The 21259-nt window shown below is 43.7% G+C and overlaps 1 protein-coding gene across 2 annotated transcripts in view; it reads right to left on the bottom strand.

Moving 5' to 3' along the window:
• The window catches only part of MYO5C (myosin VC), a 191596-nt gene that overhangs the window by 25447 nt on the left and 144890 nt on the right, over window positions 1-21259 (bottom strand). For both annotated transcript variants that reach the window (XM_030189295.1, XM_030189302.1), the window contains 3 exons: window positions 11398-11566; window positions 8378-8465; window positions 5816-5914 (listed from right to left, as the gene is read on the bottom strand). In XM_030189295.1, the coding sequence (XP_030045155.1) occupies window positions 5816-5914; window positions 8378-8465; window positions 11398-11566 (356 nt within the window). The remainder of the gene's footprint in view (window positions 1-5815; window positions 5915-8377; window positions 8466-11397; window positions 11567-21259) is intronic.

Raw genomic sequence — 21259 nt, 5'->3', positions numbered from 1 at the left:
CCCTATCTTTAATCAAATTAAAAAACGGAAATTGTCTCCCTTTATTCTCACATGTCTCTGTTTTTTCTGGAGGCATATTTTCAAAGCACTTAACCTTCCAAAGTTCCACAGAAACCTAGGGAACTTTGGAAGGCTAAGTGCTTTGAAAATATCTGTTCTTCTGGGCTTCTTCACTTTGTGTAACTAGCTACTGAAATAAATCATGCAGCCCTAACTAGAAAACATCTCTCTTTACTTGATATCCCTTTCTACTGAGTTGGAATCTTAATTAAAGCTAATTTGTTTTAAATTTACAGCTTTTTCAAATCCTTTTCTGAAAATTTGAATCTCCAGCTTTATGTTGCTTTCATACTAGCTCAGTATTAATGATCGCACAATCACTGTTTAATTTCAAGTTACTGTTATTCTAATCCTAAACTTTCTGAGCCTTAACCGAGCTGCAGGAGTTTCAGGTGCATCAAATTGCCTAAATTATTTAATACTGGCTATTGAACAGTTTAATCAGAGAAGCTTTAATGCTGAAGCCTGTATTCTGATAGCAACAGTGCCTTACTCAGCACTTCTGAACGATTAAGCTTCATCTGAACTACTAGTTACAGTGGTGGAAATAAGTATTTGATCCCTTGCTGATTTTGTAAGTTTGCCCACTGACAAAGACATGAGCAGCCCATAATTGAAGGGTAGGTTATTGGTAACAGTGAGAGATAGCACATCACAAATTAAATCCAGAAAATCACATTGTGGAAAGTATATGAATTTATTTGCATTCTGCAGAGGGAAATAAGTATTTAATCCCTCTGGCAAACAAGACCTAATACTTGGTGGCAAAACCCTTGTTGGCAAGCACAGCGGTCAGACGTCTTCTGTAGTTGATGATGAGGTTTGCACACATGTCAGGAGGAATTTTGGTCCACTCCTCTTTGCAGATCATCTCTAAATCATTAAGAGTTCTGGGCTGTCGCTTGGCAACTCGCAGCTTCAGCTCCCTCCATAAGTTTTCAATGGGATTAAGGTCTGGTGACTGGCTAGGCCACTCCATGACCCTAATGTGCTTCTTCCTGAGCCACTCCTTTGTTGCCTTGGCTGTATGTTTTGGGTCATTGTCGTGCTGGAAGACCCAGCCACGACCCATTTTTAAGGCCCTGGCGGAGGGAAGGAGGTTGTCACTCAGAATTGTACGGTACATGGCCCCATCCATTCTCCCATTGATGCGGTGAAGTAGTCCTGTGCCCTTAGCAGAGAAACACCCCCAAAACATAACATTTCCACCTCCATGCTTGAAAGTGGGGACGGTGTTCTTTGGGTCATAGGCAGCATTTCTCTTCCTCCAAACACGGCGAGTTGAGTTCATGCCAAAGAGCTCAATTTTTGTCTCATCTGACCACAGCACCTTCTCCCAATCACTCTCGGCATCATCCAGGTGTTCACTGGCAAACTTCAGACGGGCCGTCACATGTGCCTTCCGGAGCAGGGGGACCTTGCGGGGACTGCAGGATTGCAATCCGTTATGTCGTAATGTGTTACCAATGGTTTTCGTGGTGACAGTGGTCCCAGCTGCCTTGAGATCATTGACAAGTTCCCCCCTTGTAGTTGTAGGCTGATTTCTAACCTTCCTCATGATCAAGGATACCCCACGAGGTGAGATTTTGCGTGGAGCCCCAGATCTTTGTCGATTGACAGTCATTTTGTACTTCTTCCATTTTCTTACTATGGCACCAACAGTTGTCTCCTTCTCGCCCAGCGTCTTACTGATGGTTTTGTAGCCCATTCCAGCCTTGTGCAGGTGTATGATCTTGTCCCTGACATCCTTAGACAGCTCCTTGCTCTTGGCCATTTTGTAGAGGTTAGAGTCTGACTGATTCACTGAGTCTGTGGACAGGTGTCTTTCATACAGGTGACCATTGCCGACAGCTGTCTGTCATGCAGGTAACGAGTTGATTTGGAGCATCTACCTGGTCTGTAGGGGCCAGATCTCTTACTGGTTGGTGGGGGATCAAATACTTATTTCCCTCTGCAGAATGCAAATAAATTCATATACTTTCCACAATGTGATTTTCCGGATTTAATTTGTGATGTGCTATCTCTCACTGTTACCAATAACCTACCCTTCAATTATGGGCTGCTCATGTCTTTGTCAGTGGGCAAACTTACAAAATCAGCAAGGGATCAAATACTTATTTCCACCACTGTATTTGCCATCTTCATCCAAGGCGTATCTAGATTCTACTAGGTTTACGACTCTTTTCCTTATAACCAGCTTTATGGAATTCTTTACCCTTATCACTTAGGGGTCCTTTTACTAAGGTGCACAGAAAAATGGCCTGTGGTAGCGTAGATGCGTGTTTTGGGCGCACGCAGAATCATTTTTCAGCGCACCTGTAAAAAAATGAAAATTGCCACGCGTCCATTTTGGGTCCTAGTGATAAAGTCTCACACAGTGACTGGGCAGTAATGACCTACGTGCGCCAAATGCCACTTGGCACGCGTAGCTGACGCGCACCAGAAAATAAAAAAAATATTTCTCTCTATTGCTTCTTCTATCCTATTAATTTAATTGGACCACTTTTCTGGCTGTGTTTTAGTCTGTAATTTGCTTTATACTGGCAACACTGATAGGCAAATCTCTCCTAATTGCACCCTTCTCCTCCATCGCTAACTCCAGACTCCATTCCTTTTGTCTCGTCACACCTTATGCCTAGAATGGACTTCCTGAGCCCTTACGACTAGCTCCATCCCTGGCCACCTTCAAATCCCGGCTTAAGGCCTACCTGTTTGATGCTGCTTTTGACTCCTAACTTGTCACTTACTCGTAACCTTTATCTTGTCCTCCTCTCTTCAATAGTCCCTTTCCCTATGTGTCCTTCTGTCTGTCTTACCCTTATCCTTATTGGTCCCGTCTGTCTGTCCTAACTTAGATTGTAAGCTCTTTTGAGCAGGGACTGTCTTTTCTTCATGTTCATTTGTGAAGCGCTGCTTATGACTGGTAGCGCTATAGAATTGATTTATAGTAGTAGTAGTAGTAGGTGGTGGTATAGTAAATACTAAATAAACAAACGATCGGTTCTTATCAGCATAGTAAGAATAAATCCAGCACTAGTCCTTCAGAATTCTACTGCTGGCAGTTGGTCATCAGAGCAGATTAACTTGACTTTTTATTCATTAAGAGGTCCTTTTACTAAGCTGCATTAGACACAGGTGCCTAATGCAGCAAAAAATAGAGTACCACTGGACATGCTCCGGTGTCCTGCAGTAAATTTGAAATCTGTGTGCATTAACTGCAGGCTAAAAAAATTTCTAATTTTTTGAGGGGGCATGTCAGGGGTGGAGAGTAGGCGTTTCAGTGCTAACCAGTTAACGCATCTATATTACCATGTACTAACTGGTTAGTGCATGGATAACACAGGAGCCCTTACCACCTACAAAATGGGTGGGGATAATTTTATTTTTTTATTTTTGTTACATTTGTACCCCGCGCTTTCCCACTCATGGCAGGCTCAATGCGGCAGGCAGTGGAGGGTTAAGTGACTTGCCCAGAGTCACAAGGAGCTGCCTGTGCCGGGAATTGAACTCAGTTCCTCAGTTCCCCAGGACCAAAGTCCACCACCCTAACCACTAGGCCACTCTTCCACTCAAGATGTAAGAATAGCCATACTGGGTCAAACTAGTGGTCCATCTAGCCCATTATCCTGCTTCCAACAGTGGCCAATCCAAGTCATAAGCACCTGGCAGAAACCTAATTAATAGCAACATACCATGCTACCAATCCTGGAGAAAGTGGTGGCTTCTCCCATGTCTATCTCAATAACAGACCATGGACTTTTTCCTCCAGGAACTTGTCCAAACCTTTTTTAAACCCAAATATGCTAACTGCTATTACCACATCCTCCGGCAATGAGTGCAAAAACTATTCTTCGAGTGAAAAAATATTTCCTCCTATTACCATTAATGCAAAAAAAAAAAAAGAGCATTTGTATGGCTTCTGTAAAAATGGCCTTAGCAGAGAAGATCCACCAACAGGTGGAAAACTCAAGCACCCCACGAGAAAAAACAAAAGTGTATAAAAAAGTGGGAGTACGACCAAGGAAACCAGAAACTGGAAGATGTTCTTAAAAAAGACTTTATTAAAGGTTAGAAGACTCGACACGTCGTGTTTCGGCCGTCAGGCCTGCATCAGGAGTCTATAAAAAGTACATTTATATATGATATGTGTAATAAAAGAACAGAAGGAATATTTTAAATAAAAGAGTTAAATAAAAAAAGTTAAATCAGTAAATACAGTAAATTATATGAACTCATGAAATGGTACAAATGATAATTTTGTAAAATAGTATAAGGAAATGTTAAAAAAAATATAATAATAATAATGAAAGTGAACCACATACATATAATAAACTATAATAAAATGTACTTTTTATAGACTCCTGATGCAGGCCTGACGGCCGAAACACGACGTGTCGAGTCTTCTAACCTTTAATAAAGTCTTTTTTAAGAACATCTTCCAGTTTCTGGTTTCCTTGGTCGTACTCCCACTTTTTTATACAAAATGGCCTTAGCATACAGGAAAGACCTGCATAAGGGTACACTAAAGTCACCTTTTACCACAGCGTAAATTAATAACTACTCCAGTTATTAAATATTAAAGGACTACTTGACAATTTGAATTTTCCCTCTTTTAAACAAAACTTATGTCTGTTTCTCAACGCACTATATTTTTAATTTTTTTATTTTCCAAAAAGCTTTATTGAAAGTTGTCACAAATTTGGACAAGATAATCAAGATATCACCAACCATACAATACAATTTCCCAAATTCCTCTCCCCCCATCTCTGTGGGTCTCAATGCACTATTTTTAGTAAACTTTCTCAGTTTCAACAGAACAACTTGCAGCTTGCTCTCAGCACTGCTTAGGCAAGTGCACCAGTGCATGTTTTTACTTTACTGCCCGTGCCATGCTGCCACGGTTTTAAACACACACACAGAAAGGACTTAACAAGGATCTGGGGTTCCTAGCCCATTATAAACCATAAAGCTGTATGTCTCTGTTGATCACCCCACCCCTCACCTATCCACACCCATCCTGTTAGAATATCAATGATATGCTTTGATGTCCCCATGCATACCTCCTACCCACCCCCATCCTCCCACCCTGTCAGACTGTCATAGTAATGCTTGAATGTTTTCACTTATATACACTGTCAGCTAGCACATTTGCTTATTTCCGATCTGACGAAGAAGGGCAACCTTTGAAAGCTAATCAAGAAATGTATTAAGTTATGTCCAATAAAAAAGGTATCATCTTATTTTCTTTTCCATGTTTTATTTTGTTTGATTTCTATTGATAACCTTAAGAGTGGACTAACACGGCTACCACACTCCTCTACTTAAACACACACACACACATCTTCCTTCCTGATCTTGTTCTGCTCCAGCTTATGCTCTGCAACATCTCTCCTTCCATCCCACAGCCACTGCGCTCCCCAACCACCAGACATCAAAAGCATTTAGTCTGTGCCTCTTCTGACTCCTCATACCTTGCCAGGCTCCCATAATGTCTGCACTGCTGGAGTCAGGCAGCGCCCACCTGACAGTGGCTTCTTGGTCCCCCTGTGACTGGCTCCCACAGCATGAGTGCTCTGCAGAGCCACTCTATCCTACAAGTGAATTTTCAGAAGTTTTCTTTGAAAATTTCCTAGCAGATCCACAAATACAAGTTACCTATGGTCTCTGCACCTAAGTGGGCTATTAAAAAAAATTGTTCCCCATCCCAAAGATCATCTGCACAGCACAAGAACATATAAAGAAACAGAAAAATTACCCAGGATGAGACTTTGAACAATTTTTGCTTCATCCTCCGGTGTATATTCCAGCATCCCAACATATTCCTTTGGCAGAGCTGCCACTTGAATTTCATTGGCTGTTGACAAAATTGAACTATTATTCAGAAGAAAAACTTCTAAAATTATTTCTTGATGCTTGACAGTTCAGTTGTGTTACAAATCAAAAGTTTAACTGAGAAAAACGTAAAGAAAGTAAAACATGATAATTAAACATGTATATACAGATGCTAAGCAGATGATTTTATAATGCTTAGGTACCATTCACACATATAGAAAGCTCATTTAGGGGTCCTCTTACTAAGGTGCGCTGAAAAAATGGCATGCAGTAGTGTAGATGCGTGTTTTGGGCGCGCACAGAATAATTTTTAGCACACCTGTAAAAAATGCCTTTTTAAAGTTTTTGCCGAAAATGGACGTGTGGCAAAATGAAAATTGAGTGTGTGTCCATTTTGGATCTCAGACCTTACCGCAAGCCACTGACATCGTGGTAAAGTCTCACGCAGTAACTGGGCGGTAATGACCTACGTGCATCAAATGCCACTTGATGCGTGTAGCTGATACGTGCCATGAAAAAAATATATATTTTTTGGACGCGCATAGCGGAAGTGTGCCAAAAATGAAATTACCACAAGGGCCACGTGGCAGCTGGGCGGTAACTCGGAATTGGTGCGCATTGGGCGTGCGTAGGCGCTTATGCGGCTTAGTAAAAGGGCCCCTTATACATATATATATGCTGGTGGCATGCACAGATTTCAGCTGGCATGTTCTGGGTGTGGTTTATGCAGTCCTACAAAACATCTGGTTGTTATTTTTTCAGGATGGCAATGCATATCTGTTTTGGAAAATTTCCCTCACTGCCATTTACACCTGCTTTGAGCCATGCATAACTGTGGGCTATCTTCTTGTTTGAACCAGAGTTTGGAAGAAAAGCTAGAGAGGAAACTGATGCTTACTTCTTTGGGTTAAAGACTATCCTGAAATTGCAAAAGGTTGAGCTTCAGAGCTCAGCTCCTTAATTGGGTTCCATTATGAATGCAGTTTTGCAAAATCCACTACTTACACATTTGTGACCATCTCTGGTAAAGGTGACTAAAGTCTCCAGAAGCAAAAAAATATATGATGTTTTAATTAATTCTGTTAGAGCAAACAATTTGTAATTCAACAGTCCAAACCGCAACATTTTATGAGAAAAAAATTTAAAAAAAAGTTACAGAAGTTCAAACATGACTGCTTATAGATATCCAAGACAGAGAAATCAACCACTCTCAACATTTTAGATCCAAGACTTCAGTCACCTTTTCCCAGAGACGGTCATATATGGGTAACAAAATCATTGCTTTATAGCGCTAATGACATGTGCAAAGCCCTTAAATGATGCTCCTCTAGTTTTATACATTTTTTAAAATTTTTGTATAATGGTTTCCTCTGCTGTACCTACCACCAAATACATATGTGCATCTTCTGTGGTGCTACCCATATAGGGCTAAATTCTATATATGGTGCCTAGAATCTAGGCACATTCTATTAGACACGCTTAAATGTAGGCGTGGTATATAGAATACGCCTTGGACAGGTCAGACCAGGGGCGTATCTGCGTGGGGGCCACAGGGGCCTGGGCCCCCGCAGATTTCGCCCTGGCCCCCCTCCCCGCCGTCAACCCTCCCCCGCTGCTTACTTTTGCTGGCGCCGAGGTCCGACCCGCAATCTCCGTTTTTCGTCTTCCTCCGTGGCCATGCTTCCAGGAAGTAACGCTGCAGTGCTGATTCGTTGAATCCAGTTCGGCGTCTGACGTCAGACGTCGAACTGGGGTCAACGAATCAGCACTGCAGCGTTACTTCCTGGAAGCATGGCCACGGAGGAAGACGAAAAACGGAGACTGCGGGTCGGGACCTCGGCGCCAGCAAAAGTAAGCAGCGGGGGAGGGTTGACGGCGGGGAGGGGGTGGAGAGAGGCGGCGGCGGCGGCGGCGGGGAGGGAGGCAAAAATGTGCCCCCCCTCTCTGGCTCTGGCCCCCCCTACCGCCGGATTCCAGATACGCCCCTGGGTCAGACACACCTTCATTTAAGCATGTCCATCTACACCAGTGAAAAGCTGGTGTAAATGCCTGCGCCTACATCTACGCATGCTGGCCCAAATTCTATAACCCCGTGTGTAGATGTGATTGATAGGCCCAGCACGCCCACACTCCTCCCATCACCGTGCTCCCTTTTTGGCTGTAAGCGTGAGAATTTACACGCACTGCTTTATAAAATACGCCTAGCAAAGCGCGTGCATAAATTCCACTTAAATCCAATTAGTGATAAGTGGTCATTATCAGCCACTTATCATGACTAAGTGGCTCATTAAACAATTAAGGCGCACACACAAGTCTATGTGCACACCTCAACGCGTCATATATAGAATCCCGGGGATATTTTACAAAAGGCTCTGAACAGTGCAAGACTTTTATAAAATACTATCACACACAAGATCTAAATATCCATTTTCTGACCTGGATGCCCTTTACAAAATCGGGCTTTGCATGTGAACTTATCTCCTACCTTTTTCAATGGTTTTTGTCAGAGCCTTTATCTGGTCTTGCAGCTTCTTTATCAGTCTGTCTTTCATGTCAAGCTGCTCTTCAAAATCCTACAGTTAAAAAAAAAAAAGCAGGGATGGCACTGGAATTCTGAAACTATGTATAAGACTCATTCTCTCAACACTTATGAGCCTCTATAATACCTAAGGAAACTGTGAGCTCTAGTTGTATCGTATGCTTTCCAAGGAGTTATTAGTTAACTGATTAGAGCAGGGGTTCTTAACCCAGTCCTCAGGACATACCTAGCCAGTCAGATTTTCAGGATATCCTCAATGAATATGCATGAGATAAATTTGCATACAATGGAGGTAGTGCATTTAAATTGGTCTTGTGCATATTCACTGTGAATACCATGAAAATCTGACTGGCTAGGTGAATCCCGAGGACTGGGTCGAGAACCCCTAGGTTAGAGGTTAGTCAGATGCGTTAAAACATTTAAAAAAAAAAAAACAGAGTTAGGGGTTCTAGTTGCAGTGCTATTACAGTTACAAATAACATCAGACAGTGATAAAGGATTTGGGGTTTATACTGATTCAGGACTTACGTTGAAGCACCAGTTGGGAATGGTAGCTCATAATGCTTTCCTTAAATTATGACTGGTATAATAGTAGAAACCATATTTGGCAGTGGTGGTTCACTATTTAGAACTGGTGCAATTGGATTATTGCAATGGCCTGTATGTGGGTCTTGTGGTCCACATGTCTATCAGTATTAGATCTCAATTGATGCAACGGTTTATACAATTGCACTACTTGTTTTAAATACCATGGAGCTGGATGATATAAACTGTGATATATTGATATCAAAACCTCATACTGAATCCGATGCATTACATGCAGTCAATGTAATGTTTTTTGTTTTGTTTTTTTGTTTTTTTTAACATTGGTGTTAACATGTGCAAACCTGCTACCTCCAGTAATCATTCTGGCACCTGAAGTGCTCCAACCCATGATTTAGATATCAAGTACAAAGCATTTCAATAATCCAATCTAGTTAAAATTACACATTGTACACCATGATCCGAAAGTCATAAGTACACAACACTGGTTTTAATTTAAAAACAGATCTCAACCTGCCCCACCTGTTCCTTAAAAGATAGATGGGCATCCAAAATGACACCCAAACTTCTCATTTGCTGTTGTGCAAGTACCAATACATCATTCAACAAACAGCTAACATCTAGTAAATGCTTCGTATTCTTCCCAATCATCACTATTTCAGCTTTCATCAGATTCAGCAATAATTTATTAGTTTCCATCCAGCCCCCCCCCCCCCCCCCACACACACACGCAAGCGATTCATATAACTTTTCACTTTCTCAGATAGGTCCTCTCCTGATATTATGGGGAAGAAAAACAGTACAACTTTTGCATACATTCTATAACTCACTTGCATTTCACTCAAGAGATTCCCCAATGATGACATGTATAGGTTAAACAACAAAGCTGACAGTGCAGAGTGTTGTGGCACTCCCATTGGTACTGGATATCTAGATGGTACAAACTCCTTAATTCGTACCTGCATCACTCTATCATTCAAGTATGACCGGAACCAATCATACACAATTCCTTGTACACCTAACTGTGATAATTTCACCAAAAGCACTGAGATGTTAACAGTGTCAAACACAGAGGATATGTCTCAGACAAGACATCATCCACAGCTGAAATCAATAATGTCTCAACACAATGGGCTTTTCAAAAATATTCCAAATGCACACAACTGAAATACAAATTTAGACCCATTTTGAGACAGTTGCAAATATGTGCACCATATGTAGTCTATGCATGTATGCATATATTTTATAAAGTACGCATATCAAAACTTTTTCCATGCTCCACTCAAACTATGCTCGAGGAATACTTTGCATAAAAGCCTAGATTCTATATATGGTGCCTGAAAAATCCAAGCAGTAAAAAAATATGCCTAGGTGTATTCTCTAAAGTACGCCTAAATTTTAGACCAAAGGCCATGTTTTACTTGGCATGAATCCTGACGCCTAAATTAGGTGCAGAGCGAGTGTATTCTACAATAATGTGCATAGATTTTCGAAACGCCCACGACCTACTCATTCCATGCCCATAACCACGCCTCCTTTTCAACTATGTGACTTGGAATTTATGTGCATCACATTACAGAATACACTTAGCAAGCTGTGTGCATAAATCGTAATGCCAATTAGTGCTGTTACTTGCTTGTTAACATCTAATTAACAGCATTGATTAGCTAGTTAACCAATGAAGTTATGTGCATTGTTACAGAATACGCTTTGATTTCTGTGCAGAAATTAAGGTCCGATATATAGAATTTGGGGAAAATTGCATAAGAGCAAGCACTATCTTTTAGTACACCAAAGGGTCCTTTTACCAAGCTGCAGTAAAAGCGGGCCTGCATTGGTTTTGACATGTGCTGAGGCCCCCTTTTACTGCAGTGGGTAAGAGGCTGTCTTTTTTTTTTTTTTTTTTTTTAAAGAAATGGCTGGGCGGCCATTTCGGCGGGGTGGGGGGGGAAGCAGTTACCACCACCCATTGAGTAAGGGCTCCTGCACGATTGTGTAAGGGCACTGCCCAAGTCACTACAAAAATTTAAAACATTTTGTAGTGCCAGAAGTGGCACATGCTGAGGGTGGAAACTACCACCAGGCTGCTATGGTAGCCTGGCGGTAGTACCAGATTAGTGAGCAGGAAGCCCGCGTTGGGCTTACCACCGCTTTGTAAAAGACCCCCTACCTACTTTTTATGCATGTATATCCCCCAGGCAATTTTACACATGGGACTGCTTTATAAACATTACTCAGGTATAAATGCAAGTACATACTTTTCCTGAGGTAATTTTCAAAGTGAATGCACATGCACACTTTTACTCTGAAGTCTGCAGAGTGATAGCTATGCATGTACTTTTTACTTACACAGGTCAGTATAAAATTACCCCCTACAAGGTTTCCTTTCCACCATGAATTTGTTGTTCTCTGACATTCCTTACCGTGTTTTCCATGCTCAGACGAGACGCCTCCTGCATCATCTTATTCTTCATTTCGCTCTCCACTTCATGCTGTTTCTTTAAATGAACATTCACTGTCTCTGCCTGTTGAACTTTGGCAGCAAGTTCCTCATTTTCCATTTTATATTTTTCCTTCTGGACTTCTAGGGTTCTACAAATTCATTAAATGCATGTTATACAAATAACTTTACAGAAGGAAAAATTTAAAAAGTCATATTTTTTGCCCATACATAGGACTAAGACATACAAGTGAGTGACATGTATAGTGTACAGCGCTGCATATGCCTTGTAGCGCTATAGAAATGATAAGTAGATAGATCATCTGACAGTGCTGGGACAGAGTTGCACAGACCCTCCTGCATGCTATGGTCTTTTAGTTGCTCAGTTTTGTTTCTTCCACTCAGTCAAACGGATGCAAAACGGAGCTCTCCTGTGTTATGTTCAATGCTGTTTTCTTCCTATTTCCCATCTATTCTTCCTTCAAGTATAACAGACTATGGCGCTTATTTTCAAAACACATAGATGACTCAAAATGTCAAAAAAACATCTGCCAAAAATATCCAAATAGCAATTTTGGAAAGGCAGAAAAAAAAAACGTCCAACACTGCAGTTCATCCAAATAGTAAGGGGATTTGAAACAGAGCCCTTTGGTTTAAAGTCTACTGCACTAACCACTAGCCTACCTTGCTACTCTGTTTGGATGTGTGTGTGGCCATTTTTATCAAAATGAAGAAGACAGACATCCTGATCCCTGGTTTGTTTGCTTTTTTTGAGGGGGGGGGGGGATACCATTCATTCAAAGAGAACCCATAACCTTACACAACTACCTCACCAATCCACCCAATCATTAAAGTCCACCTTCTATCCTGCCTAACACCTTCCCTCTCTCTTCCCTTACTCAATCTTTGTACATCACCAATTGTATCTGATATCATGGAATGATTATGTCATAACCAAACTCTGTAAGCCACATTGAGCCTGCAAATAGGTGGGAAAATGTGGGATACAAATGTAATAAATAAATTAGTTGTACATTTTGTTTTGGAACATGGCTATTCCATTTTGGATGTTCTCAGCACAAAAACATCAATCTCACAGCCATTTTCAAACAGAAAATCTGGATGTTTTTCCTGTTTGAAAATGGCTGTGAGTTAGATGGGGGGGAGGGGGAGGGGGTTGGACATTATGAGCAGGATGTCCCAATTCTGACTAAGACAACTTTTCAAAAATGCTTCTCCACGTCACTGAAATCAGGATTCTGTTCCTTCCCAATATATAATAAGAAAATCAAGATTTTTGATGTACATACTAAAATGCCTCTTGTGCCTCAGTCCTATCCATGATCAAAAGGACTGTAAATATTTTGTTAAAATGTCTCCAAGGGTAGGAAGAGACCATCTTAATCAACTAAGAGAACATTTAAATACTGAGAAGTTGCTTCAAGAAAAATCTCACAAGACCATCTATTAAGTGCAGACCAATTGAGAAATCTTCCATGGACAAGCCATCAACCTCTAGGTACAGTGACCCTAACAATCCAGGTGCCCAAAGGCCAAGGACTCTAAGGTATCCAGGTTCACAGCACAACTGCTTCTAGAGTTCCTGCAGAAGTCTGAATGAGGCTGCTTGTATCCACTCCAGGCACATCACTGATAAAGCTCAACCAGACAAACACAACTAAGAGGAGGTGCTTAGTCTCACTCCCTGTACAGCAGCAACAGCCGTGAAAGTACCTCAAACCATCCAACACTGTGAAAGATATGTTTGGCACAGACTAACCTACCATCATGCAATCCTCTATGGAAACACCCATGTATGCTAACCTGCTGTTGGTTAAATCTTTCTCATCAACATCTTTTCAGCTTTCAAAGCATTCTTATTCATTCCTTCAGAAAATGTTCTGCGACTTTTTAAAGGGATATTTAAAAAATACATCTGATGTTCTTTCCTCATCATGACCTGAAACACCATCTAACTCTTTTGGTCTTAACTCCAGCACAGAGATCCTATTGTCTCTTTACTGTCTACATCAGACTCAGAGCACAAACCAGCTCATTTGTTGCCTCCTTCCTTTCCAGACTCACTTCTGTTTCCAAGATTCTTTTGACATCCAGCAACCCTCTCTGGAACATGATGAAGTTTCTATGGGAATTCCATCTGACCCTTCAATAATAAATGGAAGTCAGATTAGAAGTCTTTGACCTTTTGAAGTATATAAAGGTACCTAAGACAACAGTAGTTCTACCAGTTCATGGCATGCTTAAGGACCACCAGTTCCATATATGGCAGAATCATAGCCATCCTTTTAGAAACAGACTGAATAGAAAGTCCAGTCATCACTAGGATATAACAAGGTCAAGTTATCACACTTTTCAGTAGTGGTAGAAGCAACTATAAGGAAAGCAATGCAGAGACTTTTCCAATTCTACTCTTGAAAACAATTCTTGATTAAAGGATCATTTGGAGAAGTAAGTGTTTTAGGAAGTTATGCTGTCTGAGAATAGCCACTCACCAACTCTGTATAGTGCAATACATGCATACCATCTTTCACAAGGTGCAAGTTTTTTGACTTGCTCTTTCTGAACAAGCTCAAGGACAGCAGACTGATGACTGTAGTACCTACCTTAATCAGAATAGCTTATGATGCCTTCAAAACCTCCACCAGAGTTTCTGCTTCAGCATTTGAAGCCCATTTTCTAGCATGGTTGTGAGCTTTGGGGTTATAAGATCATATCCTCTACAAGTTAGCTGATGCTCCTTGCACTGGAGACTTACTCTTTGGAAAAAGGTGAAAAAACTGGAGATATGATTAAAGACCGTTGTTTCACATTTCAGTATCTTTCCGCAGTTCAACCTTCCACATTGACCACCTCTGCCAGGCACACTTCTTTCAACCAATACAGACATTGTTGCTATTATTATGACATGAGATTTTATTAACAAAAACAACCTCAGCAGGATAGGCAAAGAGAAAGAACTCTACCCAGCAACCTTTTGACTATGCTCCTCATTTCCAGTCTCTACAAAACATGCATCCTGCTCCACCTGTGAGATGAAGAATCCAATTTTTCCTATCGGCTTGGCAGGACATCACAGTGGACACATGGCCCTCTTCATTATACAAGATGGATATGGTGTCAGATTCATCAGCCATCCTCTACTAGGGACCAAACCTTTTTTCAGTCACCTCAATATAATGCAGATGGAAGTCCACCTACTTCTCCAAACCAAAGCTATAAAATCTGCCCTGCCACAAGAAAAGAAAAGAATCAAGATTTCTACTCAAAATAATTCCTCATTACAAAAAAGATGGGAAGTATGCACCCTATACTTGATCTCAAAGACCTCAAATGTTAGCTTTTCAAGGACAAATTCAGGATGTCTACCATCCAGTCCATTCTTCCTCTGCTCAACAAAGAAGACTGAATGTGTACCTTTGATCTAAGGATGCATATGCATGCATTCCAATCCACTCTTCCTATAAGAAGTATTTCATACTTACTCAATCCAATCATTTCTAATACAAAGTCTTTCCTTTCAATCTTTCCTCAACCTCCAGAATATTCTCACGGTGCCTTGTGGTAGCAGCTATACATTTTCACAAGCAAGGCCACTTAATATTTCCATACCTGGTGACTGGCTTCTAGTAGTACGTTCATTCACAAGCCTTAATTCTTCTAGAGAAGACAGCTAATCTTCTACATTCTCTGGTATTATCACCATCCAACCAACATCATTTTGTTTATAAGAGTAGTGTTGGGCACTATCCAATGTAGAGCATTTCTTCTAGAGGACAGAAACCAAATGCTCATGGCCCATGTTCATACCAGTGATCAACAGATGAACCCAGTACAAACAGTCCAGGTGGACGAAGGAACACACAGACACCAGTATGGCACACTAAAGATGATTTATTGGATGAGCACAGACACAATGTGGCCTCATTTTGGCAGATGCGCCTGCATCAGGGGTATAATTTTACATACAGATAGATTTAACGTCATAGGTGAATAATCAACCAGACGAATCAGCAATGATTCATTCAGCAGTTCCATAGTCTGCCAGTGCAGAGATTTGTACCATACAATCAGTGCCCTCACCTCCTTTATAAAGGCTCCTTTTGAACCTCTGGAAGTAGTATCTCTGAAATTCTTAACTTGAAAAATGCTCTTTATAGCAGCAATCACTTTAGCTAGGAGAGTCAGAGAGATCCAAGCATTGGTAACGTGCAAATCTTATTCCCAATTTCATCAGCATAAAGTTGTCCTTCCAACACATCCCAAGATTTTATCCAACGTTGTAACACTTTTCTACCTGAAAGAACAGTGCTTATCTTCTGGCCAAAGCTGGCCAAAGTCTCATTCAATGTTCGAGAGAAAACCCCACATTATCTAGACTGTAAACGGGCTCTCACTTGCTACTTGAAAAGAATTACATCATTGAGAAAATCAATTCAGCTTTTTGTTTCATTCACTTCAAATAGGATTAGTATGCCAGTGGCAAAAGAACTCTAGCAAACTGGCTCGCACTTGTATACAATTCTGCTATGAACAAGTGGATATTCTTCTCAGCTTCAAGGTCAAGTTTCATCAGATTAGAGCTACTGCAGCCACAGTGGCTCTCCTGAAGTCTGCCTCACTGAATACCATCTGCATGGTCCTTTCTTCATATTTTCACACAGTGCCTTTGGTCAAGTTATACTGGCCAATCTGTCCCTATGAGCTAGCAACTCTCACATTCAACTGTGTGGGCTGTTCAAAAAACTAAGACAATTTAAGACTGAGCAGCCCTAAGATGGAGAGTCACTCACTTGTGTGCCTTGTTGTAGACAACAGGATTGATAAGGCATACAATCCCTTCCATGCCCCCAAAAGTTGCCTGAATCTTTTGAGCTTTAGAACTAACTGAGCAACTTAAGAGACTGTTGCCTGCAGGAAGAGCTGGACATGCTCAGAGCTTTACACTAAGGAGCATGTTTATTAAAGTGCTTTAAGCAGTTGGCATGGTTGTTAGTGCACATGATAACTAAGTGTATTCTCATGCTAATAGCTATTGTGTGCTAGAACAGACAAAGCAGGATATATCCAGGGTTTTTTTTGAGGGGGTACTCGGGGGTACTGAGTATCGGCACCTTTTCCAGTGTCTGCTAAAATTGACCCATGGACCCCATGTTTTAATGAAAGAGCTCAGGCTCAAGACACCAATTCTGCCTTGTCACAGATTCTGTGACTGGTTGCAGGGGGCCTGGCTATTGTGGGATGGGTCCATCAGTGATCACCCCACCCCTGAAGGGTGGCCTAGTATTTGAGTACCGGCACCTTTTTTGCTAGAAAAATTGCACTGGATATATCCCACGCTAATTGCTTAACACAAGGTGTGAGTAGAGATTTGTTGAGGACTACACGCTGCAATAAACGCAATGTGCAGTTAGTGTAAGTACGCCTAAAGCGAACGCTACATACCTGTAGAAGGTATTCTCAGAGGACAGCAGGCTGATTGTTCTCACTGATGGGTGACGTCCATGGCACCCCCTCCAATCGGAAACTTCACTAGCAAAGACGTTTGCTAGCCCTCGCGCGCCCATGCGCACCGTGCATGTGCGGTCGTCTTCCCGCCCGAACCGGCTCGTGTTCATCAGTCCCGTATATAGCAAGACAAAGACAAGGGAAGACACAACTCCAAAGAGGAGGCGGGCGGGTTTGTGAGAACAATCAGCCTGCTGTCCTCGGAGAATACCTTCTACAGGTATGTAGCATTCGCTTTCTCCGAGGACAAGCAGGCTGCTTGTTCTCACTGATGGGGTATCCCTAGCCCCCAGGCTCACTCAAAACAACAAACATAGTCAATTGGGCCTCGCAACGGCGAGGACATAACTGAGATTGACCTAACATCTTATTCAACTAACTGAGAGTGTAGCCTGGAACTGAATAAAAATGGGCCTGGGGGGTGGAGTTGGATTCAAACCCCAAACAGATTCTGAAGCACCGACTGCCCGAACTGACTGTCACGTCGGGTATCCTGCTGCAGGCAGTAATGAGATGTGAATGTGTGGACAGATGACCACGTTGCAGCTTTGCAGATCTCTTCAATAGTGGCTGACTTCAAGTGGGCCACTGACGCTGCCATGGCTCTAACATTGTGAGCCGTGACATGACCCTCAAGAGCCAGCCCAGCCTGGGCGTAAGTGAAGGAAATGCAATCTGCTAGCCAATTGGATATGGTGCGTTTCCCCAAAGCCACTCCCCTCCTGTTGGGATCAAAAGAAACAAACATTTGGGCGGACTGTCTGATGGGCTGTGTCCGCTCCAGATAGTAGGCCAATGCTCTTTTGCAGTCCAATGTGTGCAGCTGACGTTCAGCAGGGCAGGAATGAGGACGGGGAAAGAATGTTGGCAAGACAATTGACTGGTTCAGATGGAACTCCGACACCACCTTTGGCAAGAACTTAAGGTGAGTGCGGAGGACTACTCTATTATGATGAAATTTGGTATAAGGAGCATGAGCTACTAGGGCTTGAAGCTCACTGACTCTACGAGCTGAAGTTACTGCCACCAAGAAAATGACCTTCCAGGTCAAGTACTTCAGATGGCATGAATTCAGTGGCTCAAAAGGAGGTTTCATCAGCTGGGTGAGAACGACATTGAGATCCCATGACACTGTAGGAGGTTTGATGGGGGGCTTTGACCGAAGCAAACCTCTCATAAAGCGAACAACTAAAGGCTGTCCCGAGATCGGCTTACCTTCCACACGGAAATGGTATGCACTGATTGCGCTAAGGTGAACCCTTACAGAGTTGGTCTTGAGACCAGACTCAGACAAGTGCAGAAGGTAGTCAAGCAGGGTCTGTGTAGGACAAGAGCGAGGATCTAAGGCCTTGCTGTCACACCAGACGGCAAACCTCCTCCATAAAAAGAAGTAACTCCTCTTAGTGGAATCTTTCCTGGAAGCAAGCAAGACACGGGAGACACCCTCTGACAGACCCAAAGAGGCAAAGTCTACGCTCTCAACATCCAGGCCGTGAGAGCCAGAGACCGGAGGTTGGGATGCAGAAGCGCCCCTTCGTTCTGGGTGATGAGGGTCGGAAAACACTCCAATCTCCACGGTTCTTCGGAGGACAACTCCAGAAGAAGAGGGAACCAGATCTGACGTGGCCAAAAAGGAGCAATCAGAATCATGGTGCCTCGGTCTTGCTTGAGTTTCAACAAAGTCTTCCCCACCAGAGGTATGGGAGGATAAGCATACAGCAGGCCTTCCCCCCAATCCAGGAGGAAGGCATCCGATGCCAGTCGGCCGTGGGCCTGAAGTCTGGAACAGAACTGAGGGACCTTGTGGTTGGCTCGAGATGTGAAGAGATCTACCAAGGGGGTGCCCCACACTTGGAAGATCCGGCGCACTACTCTGGAGTTGAGCGACCACTCGTGAGGTTGCATAATCCTGCTCAACCTGTCGGCCAGACTGTTTACACCTGCCAGATATGTGGCTTGGAGAAACATGCCGTAACGGCGAGCCCACAGCCACATGCTGACGGCTTCCTGACACAGGGGGCGAGATCCGGTGCCCCCCTGCTTGTTGATGTAATACATGGCAACCTGGTTGTCTGTCTGAATTTGGATAATTTGGTGGGACAGCCGATCTCTGAAAGCCTTTAGAGCGTTCCAGACCGCTCGTAACTCCAGGAGATTGATCTGTAGACCTTGTTCCTGGAGGGACCAGCTTCCCTGGGTGTGAAGCCCATCGACATGAGCTCCCCACCCCAGGAGAGATGCATCCGTTGTCAGCACTTTTTGCAGCTGAGGAATTTGGAAAGGTCGTCCCAGAGTCAAATTGGACCAAATCGTCCACCAGTGCAGGGATTCGAGAAAACTCGTGGACAGGTGGATCATGTCCTCTAGATCCCCAGCAGCCTGAAACCACTGGGAAGCTAGGGTCCATTGAGCAGATCGCATGCGAAGACGAGCCATGGGAGTCACATGTACTGTGGAGGCCATGTGGCCGAGCAATCTCAACATCTGCCGAGCTGTGATCTGCTGGGACGCTCGTACCCGGGAGACGAGGGACAACAGGTTGTTGGCCCTTGTCTCCGGGAGATAGGCACGAGCCGTCCGAGAATCCAGCAGAGCTCCTATGAATTCGAGTCTCTGTACTGGGAGAAGATAGGACTTTGGATAATTTATCACAAACCCCAGTAGCTCCAGGAGTCGAATAGTCATCTGCATGGACTGTAGAGCTCCTGCCTCGGATGTGTTCTTCACCAGCCAATCATCGAGATATGGGAACACGTGCACTCCCAGTCTGCGAAGCGCTGCTGCTACCACAGCCAGGCACTTCGTGAACACCCTGGGCGCAGAGGCGAGCCCAAAGGGTAGCACACAGTACTGGAAGTGACCCATTCCCAGACGGAATCTGAGATACTGTCTGTGAGCTGGAAGTATTGGGATATGCATGTAAGCATCCTTTAAGTCCAGAGAGCATAGCCAATCTTTTTCCTGAATCATGGAAAGAAGGGTGCCCAGGGAAAGCATCCTGAACTTCTCTTTAACCAGATATTTGTTCAGGGCCCTTAGGTCTAGGATGGGACGCATCCCCCCTGTTTTCTTTTCCACAAGTACCTGGAATAGAATCCCAGCCCTTCTTGCCCGGGTGGCACGGGCTCAACCGCATTGGCGCTGAGAAGGGCGGAGAGTTCCTCTGCAAGTACCTGCTTGTGCTGGAAGCTGAAAGACTGAGCTCCCGGTGGGCAATTTGGAGGCATGGAGGCCAAATTGAGGGCGTATCCTTGCCGGACTATTTGGAGAACCCACTGGTCAGAGGTTATAAGAGGCCACCTTTGGTGAAAAGCTTTCAACCTCCCCCCGACCGGCAGATCGTCCGGCACGGACACTTTGATCTCGGCTATGCTCTGCTGGAGCCAGTCAAAAGCTCGCCCCCTGCTTTTGCTGGGGAGCTGTGGGGCCTTGCTGAGGCGCACGCTGCTGACGAGAGTGAGCGCGCTGGGGCTTAGCCTGGGCCGCAGGCTGTCGAGAAGGAGGATTGTACCTATGCTTACCAGAAGAGTAGGGAACAGCCCTCCTTCCCCCATAAAAACGTCTACCTGAAGAGGTAGGTGCTGAAGGCTGCCGGCGGGAGAATTTGTCGAAAGCGTTATCCCGCTGGTGGAGCTGTTCTACCACCTGTTCGACTTTTTCTCCAAAAATGTTATCCGCACGGCAAGGGGAGTCCACAATCCGCTGCTGGATCCTATTCTCCAGGTCGGAGGCACGCAGCCATGACAGTCTGCGCATCACCACACCTTGAGCAGCGGCCCTGGACACAACATCAAAGGTATCAAATACCCCTCTGGCCAGGAATTTCCTACATGCCTTCAGCTGCCTGACCACCTCCTGAAACGGCTTGGCTTCCTCAGAAGGGAGCTGGTCCACCAAGTCCGCCAGCTTCCGCACATTATTCCGCATATGGATGCTCGTGTAGAGCTGGTAAGATTGAATCTTGGCCACGAGCATGGAAGAATGGTAGGCCTTCCTCCCAAAGGAGTCTAAGGTTCTAGAGTCTTTGCCCGGGGGCGCCGAAGCATGCTCTCTAGAACTCTTAACCTTCTTCAGGGCCAGATCCACCACACCAGAGTCATGAGGCAACTGAGTGCGCATCAGCTCTGGGTCCCCATGGATCAGATACTGGGATTCTATCTTCTTGGGAATGTGGGGATTAGTTAGTGGCTTGGTCCAGTTCGCCAGCAATGTCTTTTTCAGGACATGATGCATGGGTACTGTGGACGCTTCCTTAGGTGGAGAAGGATAGTCCAAGAGCTCAAACATTTCAGCCCTTGGCTCATCCTCCACAACCACCG

This window comes from Microcaecilia unicolor, chromosome 1, assembly GCF_901765095.1.
Source record: "Microcaecilia unicolor chromosome 1, aMicUni1.1, whole genome shotgun sequence".
Taxonomy (NCBI): domain Eukaryota; kingdom Metazoa; phylum Chordata; class Amphibia; order Gymnophiona; family Siphonopidae; genus Microcaecilia; species Microcaecilia unicolor.
Note: the sequence above shows the minus strand (reverse complement) of the source record. Positions and strands in the feature narration are given on the sequence as shown.